Raw genomic sequence first — 13,099 nt, 5'->3', positions numbered from 1 at the left:
TGACCTAATTTGTGAATAATGCGAATTTGTTACTAGGGTCATTTACTAATATAATATACAATAATAGAACAAATAAAAAGCAGAGTGTACAAAATATCTGTGTGTGTAAATTATTATAAAAACAATCCAATTCGATTGATCAGTTTTTACATTCTTTGGATTGTTCATTCGAAATATTTAGGTTGAATATTACGTTCCGATATATATATCATTACAGTCTTTATGGCAAGTTTGTGTATGCTATATAATAGACTTTATAAATATCCATAACGGTATTTTTTGTTTTATTATGCCTCTTGTCGTTCCAAAATCGGTATCAAGGTGGATAACCAATGAAGATAAAACATTACTCAAATTCAGGCATATTAAATATATTGTGTATGTTCATATTCACCATTATTCGTCGAATATATGTAAATATGTGTAAGCCTTATAGACAACGATTATATCTAGGCTTAGCGTTATTCTACACTCTATGGCATTATTGTTTATGGCAGTGGCATAATGGAATCCATTTTGTTTTCTAAAATGGCGGCTAATCACATTGATTCGCAATTTTTGTGAACGTAATAAATGTGAAATGCTAGCTTGAAGATGCATTATATAGTGGCTTTTGAGTCAATATACGTTCTTGAATATAAATTTGAATAATTCTAGCCTACTTGTTATTTACTTTAAACGCGGTCTTTGTGACTGGCGTCTTCACGCGCGAGTGTGGGGTATAAACCCAAGCCTCTTCTCAAGTATTGATTTTTCGTAATAATCCAACATGATGATGTACACGGTAAGAAAATTTAATAAATTGTTATTCAGATGCGTTTAATTTGCAAACTTTTGACTCTGGCAGATTCTATAAGTGTGCGCGGTTCAAATGTATTGAAATTTGATAATGGTTACGTTTTTAGATTAATGATAAGTTTCTGAATAATGGTTACATGGTGAAAGATTGTTTTAAACGTTAGTGTAAAATTCAAACATGTACAATACCTTGTGTAGTAATATAATTATACATTTGAGAAATTGAGTTTAGGTTAGAGTAGATAACAGAACGGTAACTTCAATGTAAGTTGTTTTACAAGAAGAATACTTTTAAAATACGTTATTGAATACAGGGAACCAGTACGGAGCAGGACACCCGCTTCAGTGATAAGGAGAAGAAGCTAATGAAACAAATGAAGTTTGGGGACTGCTTAACTCAACAGGTATGTTTCTAATCTGAAGTGGGGCTCAGTATCTTATGCATAAGTTATAAGTGATACTACTTAGTAATATCTGTAAGGTTTGGGATTTGCGAGGTGTCACTGCTACACAAATTGTGTATTAACAGGAATAATAGGACCACTTGAAAATACATAAAATCCATTGTCATCAATCCTCTTCAGTAAGCATGGATCTCTTTTATGCATAGACTTAGTTTCGCTACGCTAAAGACCAACAAAGCATGAGAAAGACATACGTCAACATACGTCATATAGACATTTTACTAGAGAGAAAGAGATGCCACGCAAGGTCGTGGCGTGTCAATTTCTCTTCGAATAAGCGGCCTTAAGCTCCTCTGACCTCGATGCGTTTTAACATTTTACTAAAATTAATACTAGTATTCATGTATAGCTGATTTTTTGTTACAATGGTGTCTTGCTCTATTGTCAAGTGTACCATTACAAGGAAAAATAATCCACGGAAGTGTATGTTTCACAGGTAAATACGATTTTTCTATCTGAGAGTTTTAAGCAATATTTGGTCAAATCTCATATTAATTGGTTTCATACATAGTTGTTACAATTTTATATTCATTTATCTTGCTATAAATACATATTTTTCACAGGTAGATGGAAAAATACCAAAATATATATGAGAATTAAATTATTTATTTACGCTAGGGCTTGACAAAATGGTGACGTCATATTATATCATTAAGGTGTTGATAACATAATAATAAAGATCATTTCATGCATCACAAAAATAGTATAAAAGTAAACTTTGTTGCCGTATTGTAACGGAATTTACATATTCTGATTTTTTATGTTATTAAAACACGAGGTATTTGTATCACCTATATCTTTTCAAGTATACCTATATATATATAGTTTCAAGTCATCAAGCGAGGTATGTGAATGGACTCCTATTAAATCATTGGTAATATGTAACAAACATTTTGAGGAAAAGTAATTTATACCTAGAAGTCATCATATTAATTTATATTTCATAATACTTGTTTCATAATATTAATAAATATAAATAATCATCTATAAAAATATGGTATTTTATTAATTTGTGTAATAATTTGGATACGAAAGCTACGTTGCCACGCCAGTCTCATCCAATAGAAACTGGATGTCAATTGATGAAAAGTATGGAGGTTACAAGACTATTATGCACACACACACATAACAATTTTGGTAATGCTTTTAAACTGACATTGTGTATCTTTGACATTCTATATCTATGCTTTTATGTATAAGAGGCATACTCAATCATGATGCTCAAATAGAGGTTGTTAAACTACATACATCTTTGGGCCTGTTTTTTAAAGAGTCTCAGGTGTTTAGGCTTTTTCTCAATATTTCATTTCAAAGGTAAACTTAGTGAATCTGAATTAACCAATTCTTCAATTGAATTTAATCCATGGTCTATGTTGGCTAATATAACACATTATTAATAATAATGAAATGGCACTCAAGTGAGTGGCTTAGAGTCGTGAATGTCAATATTCCGTATGTATAATACCAACTTAACACAAGAAGGAAAATAATATTTTAATTATTTATTTATAAGACTCATTTACATTTTTGATACTTAAAATTTTTAAATGCTGAGCTGCAATGAGTAATATACATACAGCCTACTCTATTGCTTATCATCTTCAGGATGCTGTTGGAGTTATCTTGGACATGGTACATCAGGGAGTTGCATCTTTTTCGCGTTATCGTATAAAAACAGTTTATATGAGCTTCTGCAAACATCCCTGATGCACTACAGTACCTTGGTAGTCCCATCAGCATCCTGAAACCATTTTAGTATTGAACTCGATGAGCTTTGTATGATTTTTGGGTGTAATTATTGGCATAGTAAACATTAAATTTTGATATTTATAAATGATTATGTAGGGTATAAATATATTACCATATATTTTAAATATATTTACGTTCAATATAATATAATATATCAATATAATATACTGAACATAAATATGTTGACAACACAATAAGACTTATTTTCTAAAATTCATTTTATAGTGCTGTTAGCCAGCGACAATAATAAAATCAGCTCAGCTCATAGCAGTACTCAGAATCATGAAAGATCCCATCAGAAAAAGATTATTTAACATTTTCATCTGTGAATACTTATGTATGGGGCTTAAGATTGTTATTTTAAGATAAAAGAAGAAAGAAACATACAAGAAGTAAGAATAGTTTCTGAGAATATGCTAAGAAATAAAGAGAATATGCTTTTTTTCATAATTTGTAGTTTAATTTATTTAAATATTTTATTAATTATGAATAATAATGAATAATTATGAAGAATAATGTCAGAAAAATTAAAAAGAAAGACGCCTTTCTCATATTTATGTTTTTGATAGGATGGGATTGTTATCTGATATACACAGAAGTAAAAACCATAGCAAATGAATTGTAACTTAAGATTAATAAATTTTATTGCATTGTAAGTGCAAAGACCAAAAAAAAATGAGGATGAGGTGTTTTATTAGGTGTGCAGTATCAAATGTTTCTTTCTATTTTATTTAGGTGGACATGTCGAAGGTGAAGCTGGATGTTCTGAAGCCTTGGATCACCCAGAAGATCACCGAGATCCTCAAGATGGAAGACGATGTCGTCATCGATTATGTCAACAACCAATTAGAGGAAAAGGTGACTACTATTTTAATTATTTATATTTTTTAAATATCACTGAACAGATGTAATCATTGCAGTTTCTTTATGGTATCAGTAAGTTATAAAAAAAAAACATTTTCTTCACTAAAAGTATCAAATTACTTGAAGTAAGGAAACTGCAATTGAAGAATTTTTTGAAATGTATATTGATTGCGTATGGCTATTTTTATGGTCCTCACCGGCTAGAGCACCGCCGCAGCTCCGCCGCCTGCCGCCGCCGCCAGCTGCTGCTCCCCGGCTCTACTCTTACGGAGGCCCTTAGCGTTCGCAATCGGTATTTACGGGGAAATTTAGTACTTAATGTTAACTCATTATGCAAAGTGCGTTAAGGCTGTCCAAGCCCCAAAATTATGAAGCAAGCAAGTCACGAGTAAACGAAACAACACGAAGACGATAAGAGACGGACTTGACTCGCGGTACGGAAGTTTCGTTCCATAGGCATTGTGTTCAGCATAATGTGGTTGTGTTCGCAAAACCCTTACAGATGCAAGATATAGAAGAGAGAAGTCGGAGATAGTTCCCGTATACGGCGCGCCGCAGTGGAGCCGGGCGGTGGCGTGGCGCGGCGGCGGCGGCGGCCCGCAGCCAGCGCTGTGTCGCTGTAACGCCCGTCGCATCATCAACTCCAGATTATAACCTTTCGATGTACCTAGTTAAGCTTCGCTTCCCTACCCGAGTCATTTCTGGGCTACGTGTTCTTAATTATCATCCGTTCTCGAGGCGCTCTTAACGTCTTCATAAATGATTTCCCGAATAAAAGCTTCAAATCGAGACGACTTGGAAGGACGAATTTGTACTGATTCTTTGGAAATATAACAAATATTGAGAATATTGAGAACAAGTTATCGAGCAAAATATATATAAAGTGTTAGGGTATGTGCTTTAGTGCAATTTCTCAATAATAATTGGTATATATTTTCTTTCCCGCCCCGTATCCTCGGCTCCTAGTTCCCCTGTCCTAAGAAAATGCAGATCAACTTGACTGGATTTCTCAACGGGAAGAACGCGCGTCTCTTCATGGGCGAGCTGTGGGAGCTGTTGCTGAGTGCGCAAGCGAGCGAAAATGGAATACCGGAGTCCTTCACTCAGCAAAAAAAGGAAGAAATCAAAAAAAGAATGGTACGTGAAATAAAAATATATTCTTATAAAGCGCTCGCTGTTATTTTTTGTTGAAAAAGCTCTCCAAATACTGGTCATGTCTTAGGGATTTGCATTACTGTCCAGCCAATTGAATGAATGTTTTAAGTTGGTCATTTGGATTCGAGAACAGGCGTCAGTCAGCTATAGTAGTTATTAGGGTCACCTATAATGGTTACTTAACTGATGTAATGATAGACTTATTTTTTTACTTATCTGCTGATTATTTTTCGCATACATGCTGTATTATATATTTTAATAGCTTAGAAGCTTAAGTCGTAACTTATAATCCCTTTCCATCCATTCATTCATTCATTCATTAACAGGAGGAGCAACTGAAAGACAAGGATAAGGACAAGGAGAAGGAGCGTCGGCGATCGCGGTCGCGGTCACGCTCGCGGCGCCGCTCGCGGGACCGCCGGCGATCGCGGAGCAGGTCGCGCGACCGCTCCTCGGACAGGAAGTATGTTATATTTCTTTTATTAACTGACTTCAAAAAACGAGGAGGTTTCTGAATTCGACCGTATTTTTTTTATATTGAGAGTTTTAGGCAGTGATGGCTTAGTTATTTTTAATATCTTACATTGGAGTTGCAGGGTTGAAATCCTGAGTATACATTTCTGACTTCAAAGTTACGTGTGTTTATCATTCATAATTTAATAGTAAAATTATATGCTTGAGGCGTGAAATTATATACCGTGAAGAAACCTGTAGTCTGATTCATAATTAGGTGTCCAAAATGAAAACAAAGAAATGTCATTGTCAAAATACGATTACAGATATTGTAAACCTTAGTAAATGGATAAGAAAATAGAACTTTAACAACTATACACAATTTAACAAACGCGCTATGAAAACGAGAAACCATTCAAGATCGCGGTCACGCTTAAGGCGACGCTTGCGGGACCGCCGGCGATCGCGGAGCAGGTCGCGCGACCACTCCTCGGATAGGAAGTTTGTTATATTTCTTTTCTTTCTGATGGCTTAGTTGATTTTAACATCTCACGTTGGAGGTTTAGGGTGGAAATCTTGAGTATGCATTCTGACTTCGAAGTTATGTGTGCATTAAGAAATTAATAATCATATGCTTAATCCGTGAAATTACATACCGTGAAGAAACCTACGTACGTGATGTGTGCGACTTTAACAAAAGTTGACATCACGATACTTAGAAGTAAACTGAAGATTTTATTAGTAATTATTATTCCTTGTTATTTTTATATTGTGTGAGTACAAAATATTACGTTATTACAGACACCGCAACGGAGGCAGCCCTCGACGTTCGCGGCGACGCAGCCGCGACAGGAGCAGCCCGTCCAAAACCACTCATGTGGATGAAATTAAACTGCCCGAACCTAAAGGTCGGATTTTGTATGATATTTTGGTTAGGAGATCATGCATGAAGTTCAGCATGTATAAAAGGACCTTGCTACAGATGTAGTTTTCGGAGTTTTGTGTACTTATATTTGTACATGTTTTTCCATATCCATGGTATCGTCTTTTTTCAAATAGACATAGCGGACAAGCATGGAGTACAAATTACGGTAAGTGATCACTGCGTCAGCTTTAGATATCTGTAATCAATTTCGCATAATGTAGGAATTCTGCCTGAAGTTGCCCAGAGATGCTTTACGAAGCGGGTAGCTACCCGTGAGAACTAAGTTGGAATAATCCATTTAAGTGTCTTTCCATTCCACACCCTTAAAAAATTTGGGCTGTTATTAACACCAACTGTTATAAAATAGAAATACATAAATGAAAGAATGCATAATATAAATAAAATATTATTAGGGAACTTTTATAACTAGTGATATCTTTGAAATCTTATTAATTGATATCATGTCTTTTTATTCGAAACAGAGAATGGAAAGTCTCCAGAGAAGAAAGAAGAACCGGAATCTCAGGAAGAAGTGAACCATAATTCCACCGCGGAAACTGTGAATGAAGAACAACAGCAGGAAGACACTACTGCGGAAAAAGATGACAAGATTGAGGGGGAAGATCGAAAATCTAGATCTGTATCACCCGCTAAGTATGATAACCAATTTACTTAATGTTAAGGACCTTCAGGGTTATTTTATTCTGTTATATTGAATGAAGCTAGAAGTTTTGTATTTTCGAGTAAGGGCTCATTCAAGTATTACATAAGAATTAAAGTGCCCCAACCCTTTGGTTGATTTGTGCATTTTTGATAACATGAGGTCTGTATGGTGATTAAACACCAATATTTATTTGATATGTCAGATTTCTTAGCAAAATTTTGTGAATTCTAAATTTTTATTTCATTTTTTACGTGAGCACAGGGGAAAATGAAAGAGGTTTGTTTCCTTTTCCTGACTAGGGAGGGGTTAAAAGTTACTAAATTCGTGCTTACGTATTACTTGAATGACTCCTAAGTCCTAACCAATAGTTTTTATTAAACTTACGTTCATTCAAAATGTAAATAAGAAGCCATCACATTTGAAGCTTATAATTGTTATATTTATACTAATCTATTAATTGTTTAAGGTCAACCGGCGAAAAGGAAGCGAATGCGGAGAATAAACCCACCGATAAACCCCGTCACACGTCTAGTGATAGAAGATCCTCGTCAGCTTCGTCTCGTAAGACCCTATGTATATACATTTTGTAACTAACCCTATATTTTAAGTCTTTTGTTAATAACATGTAACTTAAAAACGATACTAACAAAATTATAATGAACCTATAAATAAGAGTCTAAAAATAGTAATTGTAAATTATGTATGTATATGAAAGAGCTTTTGTCCGCGGCTTCGCTCGCGTTACAAAGTAATATTTTCATCCCCTATTTTATCCCCTTGGGTAGAATCCCGATCCGTCCTGTGGTTTGGGCTGTGTGTTGATAGATCACTATGTCAGTCACCTTTGAGTTATATATATTTAGATACAAGCATAAAAAATATTTGTAAACACATAATTTAAACGTTTGTATAAGTAAATATTAGTCCAACAAATAAAAAAGTCATTTTTTATAGGTGAGAGCACAAAGAAACGTGCGTCCCACAAGAAACGCCAGTATCGCTCCAACAGAGATTCGTCGACTAGCGTAAGCCCCCGCCGCAGTTCTCGCAGAGAGAGGTAATTTTGCTTTTTTTATTAACGTTATATATATTTTTATGTAAAAGACATAGTATTTATTTACTGTTCAAGAACAACTGTTCTCCATTTTAAAGACGTTCCTTAACTAGGTTTAATTTTCCGTGTTGCTCTTGAATATTCTGTTGGTACGTCTTGATGTATGAAATATATTTCAACCTTCAAACTAGAATATAGCAGCGCCATATTGATGCTACATAAGAATAAACTGAAAAACTGGTACTACAATGTAATCAAATTTGAATCCATGTACAAAAGTCGCCATTCCACCTTTAAATTATTAAATTAGCCAATTTGACATAGTAATGTATCTTTAGACAACATAGAACAAAGCATATAATTATGTATTTTTAAATACATATACAATATATTTTTAACAACTTGGACTTTCAATTAATTGATTAATTATTAAGGTAAAATGTACATAGACTACATATAAGCGTTTTGTATTAAAACAGGAGCAAGTCCCGTCGTCGCAGCAGCCGCCGCCGCTCACTGGACCGCCGCGAGCGCGAGCGGGAGCGGGAGCGAGAGCGGGAGCGCGAGCGCGAGCGGGAGAGGCGACGCCGCGAGAGGGAGCGGCGGGAGAGGTACACACTATTCATTAAATCTTGCACGTTTTTTTTTTCATACTATAGGAGTAGCAGACGAGCATGCAGTCCACCTGATGGTAAGTGGTTACTGCCGCTCATGGACATCTGTAATCAACCACAGATAGGATTAGATATTCCTACCTGTGGTTGGCCACAGATGCGCCGCTAACCCTGAGGACTAAGCTGGAACACCTCGGAAAAGTATGTCTTCCTTCCCACACCCTTCAAACCGGAACACAGCATCGCCTAACACTGCTGTTATTAGGCAGAAATAGGTGTGGCGGTGGTGCCGCCGGAGTCGAACCACAAAGGGTTTCCTTCAAAACCTACCACCTACCAGCTTCAAAACAACAGTTAATACAAAGCGTACAACATTCTTTAGAGCATGCACTCTACAAGAATAAGTTAAAAGTTGATCGTAGTACACAGTTACGGATATGCCATATTTAAACAAATAGTCTATAGTAGTAGATTCGAGTTCTTTTGATAGAAAATTAGATCAATACTGCTCATATTTTCGCGTTAATTCTTATTTCTTCCTGCAAATGATTTTTTTTATTTATATATTTATATTATACTAATTAATTAATATTTATATTATATTAATTAAAAAGTTCGGATGAAATGTTGTTATCATATCAGAAGATCAGTTAACTAGGTTCTGTTCAATGAATTGCAAACATAATTTCCCTAAAGAAAGGTATATTTTAACTATATAAATAGGTATATAATATATTATGTATCTATATAAATGTTTGCTTTTTATGTAAAAGACACACATATGGCAGTATTTTATTCTATTTGCTTATAATAATGACAGGTCGCGAGAACGTCGCCGGTCGCTGGAAAGGCGTAGAAGATCGAGGTCACGTTCTCGACGACGTACAAGAGACAGGTTAACACTTTGCTTTGTTTGCGTTCAAATTGCACTGGCTTCAACCTAAACCCGAGATTGATGTGTTAGGACGATACTAATATTGATTTGTATTATCCCTTCAATGTTATTTATGTTAGGTTATATTTGTTAGGTATGTATCAGCTTATATTATGTTGTACATTAATTCATTATTTTGCATGCAGTGTTCATGCCTGACATAGCGTTTACTATTTTTGTTAACTCCCCACATAAAAAGGGGTGTTATAAATTTAATATATTTGTCAGTGGCATCATAGTTCATAATCAGATCAACCGATTGATTGAACCGATTGATTGATCTGATCAATTGATGGTGTTCCTAGCTGTGATTAAAGAAAACCTGTTCAGCTGTTTAAAATATATCAACTCCTCTAATAAGTCGGAAGGTTTTTCATATAATAGTTTAAATTTTCATATAATAGAGACCATCCATAAATCCATAAATTTCGTCACACTTATACATTTTTTTTTAACCTTTCCTCCATCCATACGAGATTCTAAGTTATTTGTTTGTCGTTAAAATTTCGCGTTTCAATACTTGAGGTTTTAACAAGGGACAAAACGCTTACAACTTACAACTTCTTACAAACCTTATGACTCCTGTCATACCTTGTTGTCGAACGTCCTAATTCGTTGACTACATAACTCGTGACGTCAATTATGGATGGCCCCTCACATTGATGTTGACATGATAAGTCGTATATAGATATTTATATATCACCTTATTTTATATGCATCTTCAGTAGGTCTGAGAATCGGCTATCTATTTTTCATACCCGTAAGTGATAAAAGTGACCAGTAAGGGTGTTCATCGTTAACATTTTAAATTTATATGACAACACAACGTTTGCCGGGTCAGCTAGTAGATATCTAAGTATAAGATGTCCCCAGGTCCCGTGATCGCCGACGCTCGCGATCGCGCAGGCGCTCGCGGTCGCGGCGCCGCTCGGACCGCCGCTCGTCGCGCGACCGCCGCTCGCGGGAACACCGCTCGAGGGACCGCCGCTCTCGCGAAAGGTCCAGGTGAGCAAACAAACCTCTAGTAGATCGATCACTCGTTATCACGAAGGTGTAAGTATTTTTACCAGGTGAGGCAGACTCCTAAAGGATTGATTGCTCGTCATCACTAAGGAATAAATATTCTCGTATATTATAAAAAAATGGGGTATCATAAGTTTATAAAAAGAGTTCTGTCTGGTTGTAAAAAAAACATTATGATTTGGAAGATGTAGTCTCAAGGATTTGAATGTGAACTAAGTAAAATACATTATGGATTTACTATAATCATCATCATCATCATCATCAACCCAGGCCATAGTCTACCGCGCTGGCCAAGTGCGTATTGGTTGACTTCACATACCTTGTAGATTATTTTTGTTTTTTTAAATCTCTCAGGTATGCAGGTTTCCTCATGATGTTTTTCTTCACCGTTTAAGCAAGTGATAATTTATAATACGCACATAATTTTTGAAAAATCAGAGGTGTGGCTGGGATTTGAACCTCGGACCCCTCGATCGAGAGGCCGAGTTTCTTAACCACTAGGCTATCACTGACTACAATAATCATTGTTATTGAAATAGAAAAATCCCTATTCGAATTTTCTTGAACAAAATTGTAAGTTATTATACTATGTTTCAGGGATAAGAAATCAAGAGATCGTATTCTGAAGGATAGGAGGTCCCGCGATAGAAAATCGAGGGATAGGAGGTCCAGCGACATTATTAAGGAGCGATTGGAGAAGTCTGTCTCTATTCCTCGCAAAGGTAAATTATAATAGATTTTTATATCTCAGTTAGTTGAAACTTCAATTTATGTAAATAAATTTAATTTTTTTTTCGTTCATACGACGTATTTTTTTTCATTTCAGAAAACTTGGATAAACTCACCAAAAAGTCATCTGAACGCGTCTCTCTCGTGCGGGAACGATCTAAACAGAGATCTAGTTCTAGCAGGGAATCATCTGTTGCTATGGAAGTGCCCCCACAGAATGAGAGTGCGGTGAAGGAGGTTCAATCATCTGACGACGAAGATAGAGAGGACATCATTCCTATTCCTACCTTGCGTGATTACTCCAAGAGTTTATCTCGTACCCCTTCGCCTTTCCTCAGAAAGCATGAAATAGAACATAACAAGAAGTCTGACAGGTCAGGCGATGAAGCTTCAGGCAAGGAACAAAATGAAGAAGAAACCAAGGTACAAACCACCGTAAAGAAAACCAAGCGCAAAGGACGGCAATCTGAATCAGAAAGTGAAAGCAGCGAAGAAGTATCCAAGTCTAAGAGCAAGGCTAAACTTAAGCGTAAAGAGAAAGTTACTTCTAAGAGGACTAAGAAACCCAAAAAAGAAAGTTCGTCTAGTGATAGCGAATCTGATGATTCTTCTTCTAGTGATTCTGAAGAGGACAGGAAAAAGAAAAGCAAGAAAGCTTCTAAAAAGAAACCAGTGAAAAAGTCTAGAAAGAAGAGAGCTCGTTCGTCGAGTTCCGATTCTAGTTCGGAGGAAGAAGTCAAACGTAAGAGTTCTAAGTCAAAACAAAAGAACATTCCGGAAGAATCCGATACGGACAAGAAGTCCAAAAAGCGTAATAAAGATGTGAGCATGGAACGCACAAGGTCGGAAAAAGGGGAAAGCAAGCAGGTTAAGTCTAAAAAGCCTGAGAATTCTGAGGATTCTAACGACGATAGCTCAGATAGCGACGAGAAGTCTACTAAGAAGAAGACTAAACACGATTCATCATCTGAAAAGGAAGCCAGACGTAAGAAGATAGAGGCATTGAAAGAAAAGATTGTGTCGCCTGAAGCGACTAAAGTGAGGAAAGAAGAAAAAGTGTCAAAGAGTAAGCATGTGGATGAATCCAAATCAAAGTCTCGAGATGACGGAGATAAGAAGGGTCGGAAACGTGAAAAAGAGGAATCTTCTTCTGATAGTGATCAAGTGTCGAAGAAGAAGGCACGAAAGAAGGTTTCCGAGTCCGAATCGGATTCCGACAGCGATGAACCGAAGAAGTCAAAGAAAGCCAAAAAGCATAAGAAACACTCAAAGAAACATAAGAAACACAAAAAACATAAGAAGGCGTCGAAGAAGAAGGACGATTCTTCTGATAGTGAGGAAGCCGAGGAAGATGAGGAAGAAGGTAAGGTCAACACTGAGGACTTGGAGAAGAAACTTCGCGAAAGAGCATTGAAATCCATGAAAAAACAAACAAGTGTCTCTGGTTCTGACTAGTTGTTAGTGCATATTTCTGAACTTTTTCAGGTATCGTGTAATTCTGTAGCATCGTAACACTGACTTTTATTATTGCTATTGATTAATATTGTAGGAATACACTGTGTAACTATAATAATTTTAAAAAGATAATATTATTTTAAGATTTCAATGTCATGTCTTTGTTAGTGAATAAAGTTTGCAAAGTATGAATCCTTTTTTTATTTATTATATTTTTA

General features: G+C 35.9%; 1 protein-coding gene across 5 annotated transcripts; it reads left to right on the top strand.

The window, feature by feature from the left end:
- Positions 1-497: 497 nt before the first annotated feature.
- Positions 498-13,073, top strand: Srrm1 (Serine-arginine repetitive matrix 1). Of its 5 annotated transcripts, XM_073084894.1 has the most exons (15): positions 498-784; positions 1,113-1,202; positions 3,747-3,869; positions 4,842-5,012; positions 5,357-5,466; positions 5,958-5,984; positions 6,285-6,391; positions 6,891-7,062; positions 7,539-7,645; positions 8,027-8,129; positions 8,606-8,737; positions 9,561-9,635; positions 10,548-10,679; positions 11,295-11,419; positions 11,524-13,073. In XM_073084894.1, the coding sequence occupies exons 1-15, from the start codon at positions 770-772 to the stop codon at positions 12,879-12,881; spliced, it is 2,847 nt and encodes a 948-aa protein (XP_072940995.1). In that variant the 5' UTR covers positions 498-769; the 3' UTR covers positions 12,882-13,073. The 5 variants fall into 5 exon arrangements, with proteins under 5 accessions (XP_072940995.1, XP_072940994.1, XP_072940997.1 ...); XM_073084893.1 differs by lacking the exon at positions 5,958-5,984 and having other exon boundaries at positions 5,357-5,493; XM_073084895.1 differs by lacking the exon at positions 5,958-5,984 and having other exon boundaries at positions 499-784; positions 5,357-5,493; positions 7,539-7,633.
- The last annotated feature ends 26 nt before the right edge of the window (positions 13,074-13,099 follow it).

Source organism: Epargyreus clarus, unplaced genomic scaffold (genome assembly GCF_041222505.1).
Source record: "Epargyreus clarus isolate Ecla_fem2 unplaced genomic scaffold, WU_Ecla_fem_2.2 ptg000021l, whole genome shotgun sequence".
Taxonomy (NCBI): domain Eukaryota; kingdom Metazoa; phylum Arthropoda; class Insecta; order Lepidoptera; family Hesperiidae; genus Epargyreus; species Epargyreus clarus.
Note: the sequence above shows the minus strand (reverse complement) of the source record. Positions and strands in the feature narration are given on the sequence as shown.